Raw genomic sequence first — 13,934 nt, forward strand, 5'->3', positions numbered from 1 at the left:
GACAGTATCTTCCATAAATGGTGTTGGGAAAACTGGACAACCACATGCAAATGAATGAAAATGGACCACTATCTTACACCATACACAAAAATTAACTCAAAATGGATTAAAGACACGAACGTAAGACCTGAAACCATAGAACTTATATAAGATAACATAATAAGCTCCTTGACATCAGTCTTGGATTTTTGGGATTTGACACCAAAATCAAAAACAACAACAGCAAAAATAAACAAGGGGGGGGGGTACACCAAACTAAAAAGCTTCTGTACAGCAAAGGAAACCATTAACAAAATGAAAAGGCAACCTACTGAATGGGAGAAAATATTTGCAAATCATGTATCTGGTAAGGAGTTAGTTCCCAAAATATATAAAGAACTCATACAACCCAATAGCAAAAAAATAACCAAAAAATGGGCAGAAGACATAAATAGACATTTTTCCAAAGACACAGATGGCCAAAAGGTACATGAAAAGGTGCTAAGCATCACTAATCATCAGGGAAATGTAAATCAAAACCACAGTGAGGTATCACCCCACACCTGTAGAATGGCTAGTATCAAAAAGACAAGAAATAACAAGTGTTGGCATAGATGTGGAGAAAAGGGAACACTTGTTTACTATGACTGGAAATGTAAACTGGTGCAGCTACTATGGAAAAGAGTATGAAGGTTCCTCAAAAAATTAAAAATAGAACTACCACAGGATCCAGAAATTCTACTTCTGGGTATTTATCCAAAGAAAACAAAAACAGAAATTTGAAAAGATGTATGCACCTCCATGTTCACTGCAGCATTATTTACAGTAGCCAAGATATGGAAACAACCTAAGTATCCATTGATGAATGAATGGATAAAGAAGACGTGGTGTATATATACAATGGAATACTACTCAGCCATTAAAAAAATGAATTCGTGCTGCTTGTGATGACATGGATGGAATTGGAGGGCATTATGCTAAGTGAAATAAGTCAGACAGAGAAAGACAAATACCGCATGATCTCACTTATATATGGAGTCTTAAAAAAAACAAGCTCATGTATACAAAGAACAGATAGGTGGTTGCCAGAGGTGGGGTTGGGGGTGGGGTGGCAGTGATAGGGGGGTGAGTGAAATGGGTGAAGAGGGTCAAAAAGATAGACTTCCAGTTATAAAATAAATCAGTCTTGGGGATGTAATGTATAATATGGTGACTGTAGTTAATTATACTGTATTGCATATTTGCAAGTTGCTAAGAGAGTAAATCTTAAAAGTTCTCACCACAAGAAAAAAAATTATTTAACTATATATGGTGATAGACGTTAACTAGACTTATTGTGATCACTTCACAATATATACAAATATCAAATCATGTTGTATAGCTGAAACTAATATGATGTTATACGTCAATTATACCTCAGTAAAAAACCAAGTCTATCAGGGTATTAAAAGTACTTTAAAAAAAAAAAAAAAGACCCCCAGTAGTCTTCGTTCCTTTCCTTTCTTACTGATATAGCGAAGTGTTTCAGGCTCAATTTGTTCATTTCTGCCTCAGTCCTATAAACAGCTACTTCTCCTTTTATACTGTTATCTATTTGTTTAACATTCCTATATCTTTTTTCCCCTAAAAAAAGACCATTAATTTAATGACTGCACTACATCTAAAAAGAATGTTCAGCACTTACCCCAGCACTCTGCTAGACAGAAAACTAGTACGCGATAAATATTTACGGAATTGAACTAAAAGATTAGCATCTGTCTAGCTATTCTACAAGGATGTCTACTGAGTCAAGACAGGCAGCACTGGAAACACTAAGCACTTACCTCCTCCCCAGGTGGTCCAATGGCATGGCTCAATCTCACTCTGCTAATTATTCTTTCATGTTATGGGAAGACCTACTCCAGCTCTAGTGAGTACTCCCTAGAACAAGGATTCTAAAAAAAGAAAAATAAATTTTTCTAGAGTTGAAAGAATGAGAAAAAAAGTTCTCTATGTGCATTTTCTTAAAGTTGGAAATCATTATAAGGTAAAGCATTTAATGGTCCATATCTGCTTAATTTAAAAAGACTACAAATTAGTGTAAAGATGTTTGGTTATCTAGAGAGGAAACTGCTGTCATTCCTTAGTTGTAGTCCCCCTTCCCACTGAAAGGTTACATTTCACCACTAGGTGTCCACAGGGGAGGAAATGATACCTTACACTGGCCCATTTCAAGTCACTTTCACACACATCTGCACTCCACAATTAAGCAACTATGCCTTATGTCAATTTACACAAATCTTCAATCCTTTGAGTTTTATATTGTACCATGTAGGTCTTCTTCATAGACTTTTACTTATGTAAGATTTTTTTATTTACTTAAAGATGGAATCTACAGAACTGCATTCCTTAAATTCACTATGCTTAAGTACAGCCAAGAATTGAGGGCAGACTACACATTCCTTTATTTATAGAGCTCTACTTCATGAACCTGTAAGCACTTTAGAGACAGTCTAATCCAGAGATTTTTCAAACTACTTTTTATTTTTCTAGGCACAGAAACATTTTTTTTTTCTTTTTGAACAACATACTATATGTAACTCTTTGATGGATGGACGGGGCAGGGAAAACACGCAGTTACTAAGATACCTAGGAAAACGTCATCCATTCTACTAATATAGTTAGGGTTATAAATACCCAATATTTTAAACTCTAACTCTGAAAAGTTCTGAATTTCTAACAATCATTAACACACCAGCCATGGAAGCAGCAGAAAATATCCCACAGACCTATTTTACTGGTCCCCTCTTTCCACCAGAAGGAAAAAATCCCTAAGAATTGTACTTTGGATCTGTTCTTCCTTTAGTTTTTCAAACTTATTTTCTGCTAGAGAATGATGAAGTGAGTAGTGTCACAGATCCTCAATAGAAAGAGTATAGAAAACAGCAGAAGAGGACAGAACAAATTAGGAAAAACTAAAAACAGAACTAAAATTCACTGGTGACACATGCTTGCTGTAAATGGTACTAGGAACTTCACACAAATTATTCAATCCAACAATAGTCCCAACAAAATAGATGGGATCCCCATTTTACAGACAAGAAAACTGAGATTCTGCAAGATTTAAGAAGTGACTTGTTCAAGGTAAGGAGGAGAGTGAAGGCTCAACCCTAAGACTTCCTAGCTCCAGACTTTTCTTTAACAACGCCATTGACTTCCAGAAGAGCCATGGGTTTGCCTTAGCAAACCTTTCCACAACCATCCCTTGCCGCCTTCTCCACCTTGATTACTCCTAAACTGGCCTCCACATTAGCAACCAATTATTTCATTCTGTACCTAACAGCACTTTGTTCTCAAGCTGCTACAGGTGTTTTCAACATCAAAACAATCCATCCCTTTCCTTTCCCCTGAATCCCCACCTATTTACTAGGAACGTCACCTAAACCCCATATTTAAAATTATTACCTAATGTTAGAGCTGGGGGAAAAGTTCTGAGGTCATCAAGAACAAATCCTTCATTTTTCAGAGGACAACCTGTGCCTAGAGAGGTTATATATTCTACATTTTGAAAAAAACCTTTATCACAGTTATATTACAGGAGGTTCCCCCTGAACACTGAATGGTCATGGCCTCCTCCTTGCCAAAGGAAATAGCATCCCTGTTCTATTGCTCCCAAATCACTTCTGCTAGAGATCCATGCCAGCTTTTGTCTCTAACACACTGATTTCCAACTCTAAGTGCAGAGATGGTGAATTTGCAGCAACCAGGCAAGTAAGCTTTTAGGGCTACAGTTCAACTGCCTGGATTTAGAATATTCTAAGAAAGAAATTGCAGGAATATTACTCAGCCATAAAAAAAGAACAAAATAATGCGATTTGCAGACACATGGATGGACCTAGAGATTGCCATACTTAGTGAAGTAAGTCATAGAGAGAAAAACAAATATCATATGATATCACTTATATGTGGAATCTAAAAAAATGGTACAAATGAACCTATTTACAAAACAGAAATAGAGTCACAGGTATAGAAAACAAACTTACGGTTACCAAGGGGGAAAGGGGAGGAAAGGGATAAATTGGGAGACTGGGAATGACATATACACACTACTATATATAACATAGATAACTAATAAGAACCTACTGTATAGCACAGGGAACTCTACTCAATACTCTATAATGACCTATAAGGGAATAGAATCTACAAAAGAGTAGATATATGTATATGTATAACTGATTCACTTTGCTGTCAGCAGAAACTAACACAACATTGTAAGTCAACTATACTCCAATAAAAATTGAAAAAAAAAAAAGAAACAAGTTGCATATCTTGGTAATCACCAAATTTCAAGGATTCAAAGGTTAACAAACAGCAATTCCATCTGGGATGTCACCATGCTTACTTCAGCATGAATCACAAAGAAAAGCCTGTGAGCTAGTCTAGAAAGCCTGTAAAGCCATCACACACGGACCTGAGGCAACACTATAAACATAAAAATGAGCAGGAAAAGAAAATCAAGGCAACCTAGCATAAAAAGTAGGAATTGGGGCAAAGGGAGTGAAGTAGGGAAAATCAAAGGACATGGTAGACAACCAGTCAGTAAGCAGTGCTTATGACTATTTAAGAAGGCCCATTACTAAGCACAGTGAATGGCACCCAGTAAAAGTACAATAAATATTATGAGTTAACATATGCTGAAAATTACAAAATGGAACCTAAAGAGATTCCACTCTGGGAATTCATTTGCTGGGGGAAAGAAGACTTGCCCCCCATGTCCCCAACCTGAGCAACTCCCTTTTACCTTTCTTTGCCTGAGTTTCCCAATGTATGAAATGGGGGTAAAAGCCCCATTTCCAAGGTGTGGACAAAATTGAAATAACATTTAAAAAGGATTCAGGGCTTCCCTGGTGGCGCAGTGGTTGAGAGTCTGCCTGCCGATGCAGGGGACGCGGGTTCGTGCCCCGGTCCGGGAGGATCCCGCATGCCGCGGAGCGGCTGGGCCCGTGAGCCATGGCCGCTGGGCCTGCGCGTCCGGAGCCGGTGCTCCGCAGCGGGAGAGGCCACAACAGTGAGAGGCCCACATACCACAAAAAAAAAAAAAAAAAAAAAAAAAAAAAGGATTCAAAGCTCACACAAATGCAACCGCCTGAGAGCACCACTGGCATGTCTCATAAGCAATCTCAAATTTAATAAGCACAAGATGAAACTTTCAATAATCCCCCTCAACCTGCTCCTCATCTTGCCCATTTCAGTACTCTGGCCGTCATTCTTGCCCTTCCTCCTCATCCAACCCATCATCCAGTCCTATCCATTCTAACCTTCAAATATCATTCACTTCTATCTGCACTGTCATCACCCTATTCTAAGCTACAATTATCTCTCACATAAATTACTAACCTTGCTCCAGCACACCAGCTTTTGCAGTTCCTCAAATGTGTTTTGCTCCCTCCTGACAAACTCCTGTTCACCCTTTGGGTCTCACTCTAGAGTTTTCACTCACTCCTCACTCATTGCACTCTCACACCATTTTGAAGTACTTATGTATTTGTGCAATTATTTTCTTTCAAAAACGGCTATAAATCCAACTAAACTAAGAGTTCCACGAAGGTAGGCACTGTGATTCGTTTGGTTCTCCTCATGAAAACCGGGTCTGGCACACAGTTTAGGCCCAAATATTTGAATGACTCCAGCTGAGGTGGAGACATAAAGTAGCCAACTACAACTCCTAACTCAAAAAGACAGCTGCCCACGTTGCTTCAACACTCTCCCCACCTCCACTCTCAACAGCTCAGACCAAACCATTCACGGCATCAGATACCTCAGGGTTCCAACCTCAGGCAGCCCCTGCTTTCTCCACACACACACACACCCCCATAAAGTTCCAGGTCCAAAGAGAACCCCTCAGCCCTGGGGCGGGAAGGGACGTGCCTCTTTTGCCCCTGCGGGTGTCGGGGTGCCGGACTACCCAGGAGAAGTTTCCTAATCCGGTACACCCTGGCCGAGCGTCTGAACACTAGTCCGCGCAGCCGTGACGCACGCAGGCCCGAGCGCTTCGTTAGCTATGAAGCAGCAAAGTGCGAGGCGCTTCTTTGAGATATCTCAGACGCAATTTAAACCGCGCGTCCCGGCTCGAGCGTAAAGGCGCGTCGCAGACCCTCAGCTGTCCATTCTATTCAAGAAGGTGGGACAGAAAACACGACGACCCACGCGCCTTGCCCTTTAAGAAACACCCCCGTTTGAGCCAGGCGGGGCTCCGAGTAAATCCTCGCGAGAGCCACCTGCTTCCGCCCGCTTCCTGCTCTCGGCTCTCCGGACCGGAAGGAAGGAGGTACTTCCCCCGCCCCCGGCTTCTACCTCACAAGGCAGCGCGGCCCCAGCTGCGGCCAATCGGCGGGCTCATTCTAGGCCACGGCCCAGAGAGCCAATGGAAAGTCGCGGCGCGCGCAGAGCTTCCTCTCTTCCTCACCGGCCCCCTCCCTTCCGCCTGCCGACTTCCACTCAGCCCCTGGCGGAGGAAGTGATGTCACAGGCCCCATGTGAGCGGATTGCAACACATGCAGCTGCCTGGAAAGAGGGAGCCGGTGTCCTACGTCAGAGCCGCCGCCGCGGAGCCGCCGCCGGGGAGGAGCAGCCGCTGCCGCCCAGGACTGGGCCCTTAGGTAAGCCAGGGGAAGGGAAATGCCAGCGACCACCGCGGCGGGCCGCGAGGGGCGGGAAGAGGAGGGACTGTCGGGGGTGGCGAGGAAGGGGGCCGCTCTGCCCCAGCGGCGGCGCTAACTCTGTGGTCTTGGTGTCTCCGGGCCCCGCCGGGCCGCTCTAGGGAGGAGGAGGCGAGAAGATGGCGGACGACCCCAGTGCTGCCGACAGGAACGTGGAGATATGGAAGATCAAAAAGCTCATTAAGAGCTTGGAGGCGGCGCGCGGGTGAGCGCCGCTTCTGGGCCCCCCCATGCCCTCTTGGTTTCCGGACCCCTCAGGATGGCCGCCCCCGCGCCGCATGGCCGGATGAGGAGAACCGGGCACTAGCCAACTCCCGCCTTCTGGACCTCTGGGTAGTAGCCCTAGTCTTAGGGGCGAGGGTCTGCGCGGTTGGTCCGAGAAGGGGCCCTTTACCCTGTTAGGGCTAAGGGGTCCCGCTCCCGGGGCTCGGGCCCCTCGACCCCCTCGTGGTAGGCTACTGCTACTTTTGTACCCCTTTCAGGCGCTTGAATCCAGAACCTCCCGTTTTGAGCTCCAGGTGCTGCCACCCAGCTCGGGTGCTGCTGGGGGAAAGGGTCAAGCCTTGCTTTCCGAACGCCTTCCCTGATTTCCTCTCTTCTTTTTCCTTCACTTTTCTCAGCCAAGCTTCATTAAAATGGCCTCCCCCTCCCGGGCTTCTGAGACCCGGGTGGGTGAAGTTTGGATGGGGCGGGAAGGAGGGGTTGTCAGGGACAACCTCTTTCTGACTTCCTCTGATTTCTCTGGGTCTTACAACTCTCCCAATATGACTTCCTCCAAGTCCTTTAATTACTCCGTAGTTTCCTAGTGTTAGCTGTTACAGGAACCACCTCTAACCTGAAATGTGTGCGGGGTCGGGGAGTGGGGGAAGTTTTGGTTGACAAGTGTGTATCTGTATATACAGGAGAAATCCCAGTTATGGGGCCGTTCATGTGAACTCTACCAACAGGGTCCCTTTTGGCCTCTCTCTGGAACTCTTGGGGTAGAGGTGCTGTTGTATTAGTATTAATGCTTGTTGAAATTCAGAACTGGATTAAGCGGGCTTTGAGGGTTTTTTTGTAAATTTGGATAAGAAACTATTAGGTGTGTCCGTTTTGGGAAGGGGAGACTAGGTTAAAACTGACTTTATATGTTCTTTTTTTAATTAAAAAAAAGTTGTTCTTTGGGGGAAGGTGTGTCAGAGGTATATCTGTTCTCTCATTATATTACTTTATTTTGTTCTTTCTCCCAGTCATAGAAACTCTTTACTTACAGGAAGTGGGGGGAAAAAAGTGTTTGGAACATGACATATTTGTACGTCTTCAGCATTCTTAGAAGAGCAGAGTGGCTTGTCCTGGGCCATGTTAAAAGTTGTTTTCAGTACAGGAATTGGACATTCTGGTTTCCAGCACAGGTTTTGTCCTTGCTTGGTAGATTTGCAAGGATAGGATTCATCAAATTCATAGTTGTTACTGCTTTATGAAATAAAGTATGCTTAGTTCCATTGAAGGCCCAGGGCTAACAGTTTTGTCATTGTGTTGTTTATAAATTTATTTATTATTTATTTATTTAACTTTGGCTGCATTGGGTCTTTGTTGCTGCATGTGGGCTTTTCTTTAGTTGTAGCGAGCGGGGGCTACTCTTCATTGTGGTGCACAGGCTTCTCACTGCAGTGGCTTCTCTTGTTGCGGAGAACGGGCTCTAGGCGCGCGGACTTAAGTAGTTGCAGCACGCAGGCTCTGTAGTTGTGGCTCTCGGTCTCTAGAGCGCAGGCTCAGTAGCTGTGGTGCACAGGCTTAGTTGCTCTGTGGCATGTGGGATCTTCCCAGACCAGAGCTTGAACCCGTGTCCCCTGCAGTGACAGGCGGATTCTTAACCACTGTGCCACCAGGGAAGTCTCTGCCATTGTGTTTTGTTCCTAGTAATTAGTGACAGTTCTGTTTGGGGTGAAACTTCTGAAAGTTTAGTCCTCTTCAGTTACTGGGGCTTTTGCTCACTTTCTAAGACATGAATTGAAGATAGCAGCTTATTTTTCATTCAGTAGGTTTGTTTTTCTTTGAATTTAATACGACATTCAGACCTAGATAATCTTAACCAGAATTTGAACACAGATGATTCTCTGCTACATGGTAGAATGAATAATTATTCCCCAAGTGTGAGAATACTGTACAGGAGGAGCAATATAGGTCATGACCCATTATGATGCACTACCAGGAATTAGCCGGGTTCTTTTGTTTCACTAGCACCTGCTGTTATGTTACTTGAATCCTTCACTTGAGTATGGCTTTTACAGTTTGCTGTTGTTACTGTTGTTTAAAACTGGATGTACCCCTTGGGTTTGTTCTCTTATTACTTTAACTTTTTTTTTCATTTATTTGGTTGCGCTCAGTCTTAGTTGCGGCACGTGGGCTCCTTAGTTGTGGCATGCATGTGGGATCTAGTTCCCTGATCGGGGATTGAACCCCAGCATTGGGAGCGTGGAGTCTTAACCACTGCACCACCAGGGAAGTCCCTCTTGTTACTTTAACTTGAAAGCAGGTTCACACATTAGAATTTGAATACATTACATACTCTGAGGAAGTCTAAAATATGAATTCAAACTATAATTTGCTTCTTGTCCAAGTGAAGTGACACTGAAGATAACAGTGCTTAATAACAGCATTCCCTTTACTGCTTGATGAAGGAAGCTCATTCTTAAATTTGTTCCTATCCATGTTACCTAACCACTTGAAACTTTTAAGCTCCTCTTTAAAGCTTTTAAAGACTTTATTCCTTTGATTAGCAAAGTCCAGTAAAGTTTAAAGCATGCTAAAAATGAGGTTCTCTTTGCAGAACTTTTTTTCTAAGTAGTAGTTTTTATACAAGATTAAACTGTCCTCTAAACAGTGTGGTTCATAATCGTGTCCTGCTTTGCCTACTTTGCTTTTATTCAGGATTTGGTTACATCTTGATCCCATGAAAATGTAAAATCTTGGCCATCTGTAGGTATCAGGAAGGGAGTCACACGTTTCTTCTGTTTAACTCAAACGGTTCTTGGTATATACCAATTTCTTTGAGATAGCAAGATTGTATTATCATGGTTGAGTTGTGTTAGTCAGACTCATTAGATTATAATAGTGTACAGTGAGAAATGTTTTTCCTTCTTTGCCTAATGGTAAAATACTAATAGGAGAAGCATGATGGACTTTAAGCACAAACTGGATAGCACAATAAATCTATCTGTGCTGGTGTTTAAGGGGCAAGTTGTGGGTTTCAGGAGAAAACAGGTTGTGTTCAAGCATGGTTATTAACACTAGATAGCACTTAGTGGCAGATGAGTAGAATGGCTTTGGAAATGAAGATTTCTTCTCCACCCCCCACCCCCCAACACACACACTCACCCCCCAGCAATTCTGGGCATGAGAATCACAGATTGGTTTGTTTTTAACCCTGGCTCTTAAGGTATGCTGGGATAAGAGTAATTTTGAAATTGAGATAGTCAATATGTGATTATCTTGATATATGACCCCCAAGGTAATGTAGCTTTAAAGGGGAACCACCTGTAAAATGGACTCACTGATTAAGTACATCTGAACAGAGTGGAGTTTCTAAGCACAATAATTTATTGCGCACTTGGCATGTTACAGACATTGTGTTAAGCAATACATTATTTCATTTAACCCTCACAAAAAGTATTGCCACCATTTGGTGGGAAAGGCAGACTAAGGCTGTGAGGTTAAATATCTTACTTTCTGGAATGTAGCAGATGCCCAGGATTTGAACCAATGTGCTGTACTGCCCAATGGATATATTTTATGGTTAAAAAAAAATGCAAGACTACACTACAGCTATAACAGACTGTTTTATGCTATGGAAGACCACTTATAGGAGCCAAAATGACTAAAATGGGTAACTTGCTAGGAGTCTTTTTGTAGTCTTTTTGTCATACTTAATTTTCTGAGTTAAAAAGTGTGTTACACGTATAACTTGAATTTAAGTTGGGTGGAACATACATATTTAGCTTCATATAAGCCTGGTAGAATGTTGGTTTCTGTGTATGCTAGTAAAATAACCAGCTAATTCTTTTCCTATATATAAGTCCCACTTAAAGTTAATGATAGCTCTTCCCGGTTGAGGATTGCTCTTGGCGTATTCTCTGTAGTTGGCTTAATGAGGATAAATGTGTACATAAGTCAACTGGAACTAGGACAATGTGGATGGAAACCATGGTTGTGGGTATTTTGAATAAGGAACTAAACCAGGTGAAGATATGTAGGAGAAAGGCAGATGGGAAATTTAGGTTGTTTTTTCCTAATGTTTTCTGAGCCAGCAAGAGGTAGCCACAGAAATTGTGTTGGAAGCTTTATAGTTTTCAGGTAATAAAATCATAACCAGAGCCTGTTATTACCAAGGGACAGTGGTGAATGTAACCAAGGAACAGGACAAGGTTCATTTGGGCTAAATTGTGTCTGTGGGTATTAGAATATTTTTTCACTTATCTTCGGCAGGGAATCTTATTTCACATATAATGAGGGCTCAGTCAGATAACCCATGTTTGAAGATCACAGTTTCTAAGCTTCATTTGAGTCTTTTGTGGTCTTTGGGCATTTTTAAAGCTTTTGTTAAAACAACTTGTAGATATCTTGACGTTGAAGGAAATAAATTACCTGGCTTTACATGACTGTCTTCCTGCTCCCAAATATAACTGGTGGGGGGACTATCTTTTTCCTCTACTCTGAGTAGTTCTGATACTAGATGTATGGTTTTTTTCCCCACACCAGGCAGTTCTCCAATTCTCACTCTACACCAACTGAGCGTTCCTACAGTTGAATTAGATTCTGACACTACCCAGAGTTAGTGTTGGATCCCACTAGGTAACGGGGTCAGTCCCACAAGACTGCCCACACTTGTGATGCCAAAGCAAGTCCTACCTTACCCTACTTCTCAGACGGGCTATAATTTGGGGGTTCCTATGACTCCCTCCTTGGGTTCAGTAATTTGTTAGAATGGCCCGAAGATCTCAGGGAAACTATTTACATTAACCGGTTTATTACAAAGGATATTATAAAGGGTATAGACGAACCGCCAGATGAAGTGGTACATGGGGCAAGGTCTGGAAGAGTCCGAGTGCAGAAGCTTCTGTCCTTGTGAAACTGGGGTATGCCACCTGGGTTTACCAACCCAGAAGTTCATTAAATCTTATTCAAGAGGTTTTTTTTATAGAGCTTACTCTACAGCTTCCCCTTCCCATAGGTCTGTGGATAGAGCAGAAAGTTCAGCCCTCAAAAAACTTGGTCTTTCTGGTGACCAGCTCCATCCTAAGTCTGCCTAGGGGCCCCACCCTAAGTCACTTCATTGGCACTCCATATGAATAACGTAAACTCCCATCTCAGGAAATTCTGAGGAATTTAAGAGCTTTGCTAAAGGCCAGGGACAAAGACCAAAATCTCCACAAAATTCCTTACATTATATTGAATTAGAAGTTAGTAATTTTATGAAATCTTTGAATAGGTTTTTTAAAGACAAATAATACAGATTGTTTATATGGTTCGAATAAATTAAAGTATCTAAAATGTGTTTGGGTACCTTTCCCAAGTGAAAATTGTTGATTAGTAGAACACTCACCTAAATGACACTGGGAAGTTCTCAAAGCGATGAATTTCGGGTACTTTTATTTTTACTTTTGTTCTCCATATCCTTAAAGAGCTGGCTGTAACTAGAGTGATACTTTGTAGTTTTTCATACTAATACCAGAATATTCAGGCTCTTAAAAGGCTTTTTTCATCCTGTGTTCTGGCTTCCCCTGCCCCTCCTGTCTCTGATTGTTAACAGACAGGTAAAAGACCCCACTAGAGAAAAGTCAGGAATTAGAATATTTTTAATTTCCTGAGAAGAGATGAGTGTAGAACAAATAACTACAGAGGTCTTGGTGGCTTCTCACTAAGGGGTCAAAATACAGATGCCACCAACAGGTCTGAGCCATGAGAAGAGAGCAAGAAAGAGGTAGTAAAGGGAAGAGGAGGAGATAAGAGTAGGGTGTGGTGATGTTCCTCAGTCCATTCCAAGTGTCATAGGCTGCCTGCCTTAACTCGGATCTAGTCCTAACTGCCTCTGTATTCTGGCATGGTGTTCTGTGCACTGTGAACCTAGTGAACAATTACTTTCTTTGAATTTCAACTCTTGACAGACTTCTCATTGTAACAGCAGATACACTTATCCTTCCAGGAAAGGAAGGCTTGCTCTGGACACATTCCTAGGTAAGCAAGAGTACCTAATTAGAATACCGTTTAAGGCAGAATGTAATGTAGGTCTCCAGTGTCCCCCCCGCCTCCACACACACACCAGTTGGACCCCTTTAGCAGAGGGCCCTTTTTCTTTGAGCTTGGGGTTGAGGGTGTGCTCAGTGTGGCAAACCTTTCAGAACATGTTTGGTTGTGAGAAAACTTGAAATGTGGGTTTTGTAGCAGGGCTAAATGGTTTTAGATCCTATTTAAAGAGAAGGAGAAATCTGCCTCTTTTCCCTAGACCTACTGCTGGAACTGTCCCTCTGAGAACTTGGGCAGCAGAAATTTTTTCTGAGTCCAGCCTGTTCTCCAGGGATCTCAGAATAGAACCTTCTTCTAGAATACATTCGATAGGTGTCTCTTAATTCTTCAGCAGCCTGCTCTTTTAGTGGCGGGGGAGAAAGGATTTAGAGGGGGTTCAAGATTCTTCTTTCCAGCAAGTTGGAAATTATGAGATTTCTCTTTGGGGCAGCTGTCCTCAGAGAGCATGATGAAGTCGCCTCTGATAACAGCTTTCTCTTATGCCACTGGACATACTTTGAACCCTAGCTTACTGCCTATCAGGAATGAAAATTTCCTCTTTTTTTTTTCTTTTTCTGAACAGGTATCTTTTTCTTTGAATCTAAGTGAATTGAGATAAACAATGATTGCTCTTTTTCTCACTTCTAAACATAACTGAGTTTGAATAAGAGCCATAATTTCATTATTATTCTTGTGGATACAAAGATAAAAACACTTGATTCTTGTACGTTGATAGATTGATCAAGCTTTCTGTGCTTTAATCCAGCCGTCTCTCTTATCTCCTTAATTTGTATGTAATAGGTGTCTTATAAGTATTTACATGTTCGCTTTGTCCTTTTTTTTAACCTCCAAGTTGTTTTATAAAACATCTTTTTTAACACCAATTTTTAGACATGTAGCTTTCATCCAGTGTATACTTTGTCTTTACTCATCACCATCTTTTCTACCCAGTTCAGAGGACTTGACATTTTCAGGTGCCTGACAACTTCTTGTCAT

The 13,934-nt window shown here is 42.1% G+C and overlaps 1 protein-coding gene across 2 annotated transcripts in view; it reads left to right on the top strand.

Annotated features, from left to right (window-relative positions):
- The first annotated feature begins 6,454 nt into the window (after window positions 1-6,454).
- The window catches only part of ETF1 (eukaryotic translation termination factor 1), a 28,302-nt gene continuing 20,822 nt past the window's right edge, over window positions 6,455-13,934 (top strand). Inside the window, exons 1-2 of one of the 2 annotated variants that reach the window (XM_032627073.1) lie at window positions 6,455-6,617; window positions 6,779-6,882. In XM_032627073.1, the coding sequence (XP_032482964.1) occupies window positions 6,797-6,882 (86 nt within the window). In that variant the 5' untranslated portion in view covers window positions 6,455-6,617; window positions 6,779-6,796. Of the gene's footprint in view, window positions 6,618-6,778; window positions 7,011-13,934 lie in introns of both variants that reach the window. The other variant, XM_032627075.1, reaches the window with a different exon arrangement.

Source organism: Phocoena sinus, chromosome 3, assembly GCF_008692025.1.
Source record: "Phocoena sinus isolate mPhoSin1 chromosome 3, mPhoSin1.pri, whole genome shotgun sequence".
Lineage (NCBI taxonomy): Eukaryota > Metazoa > Chordata > Mammalia > Artiodactyla > Phocoenidae > Phocoena > Phocoena sinus.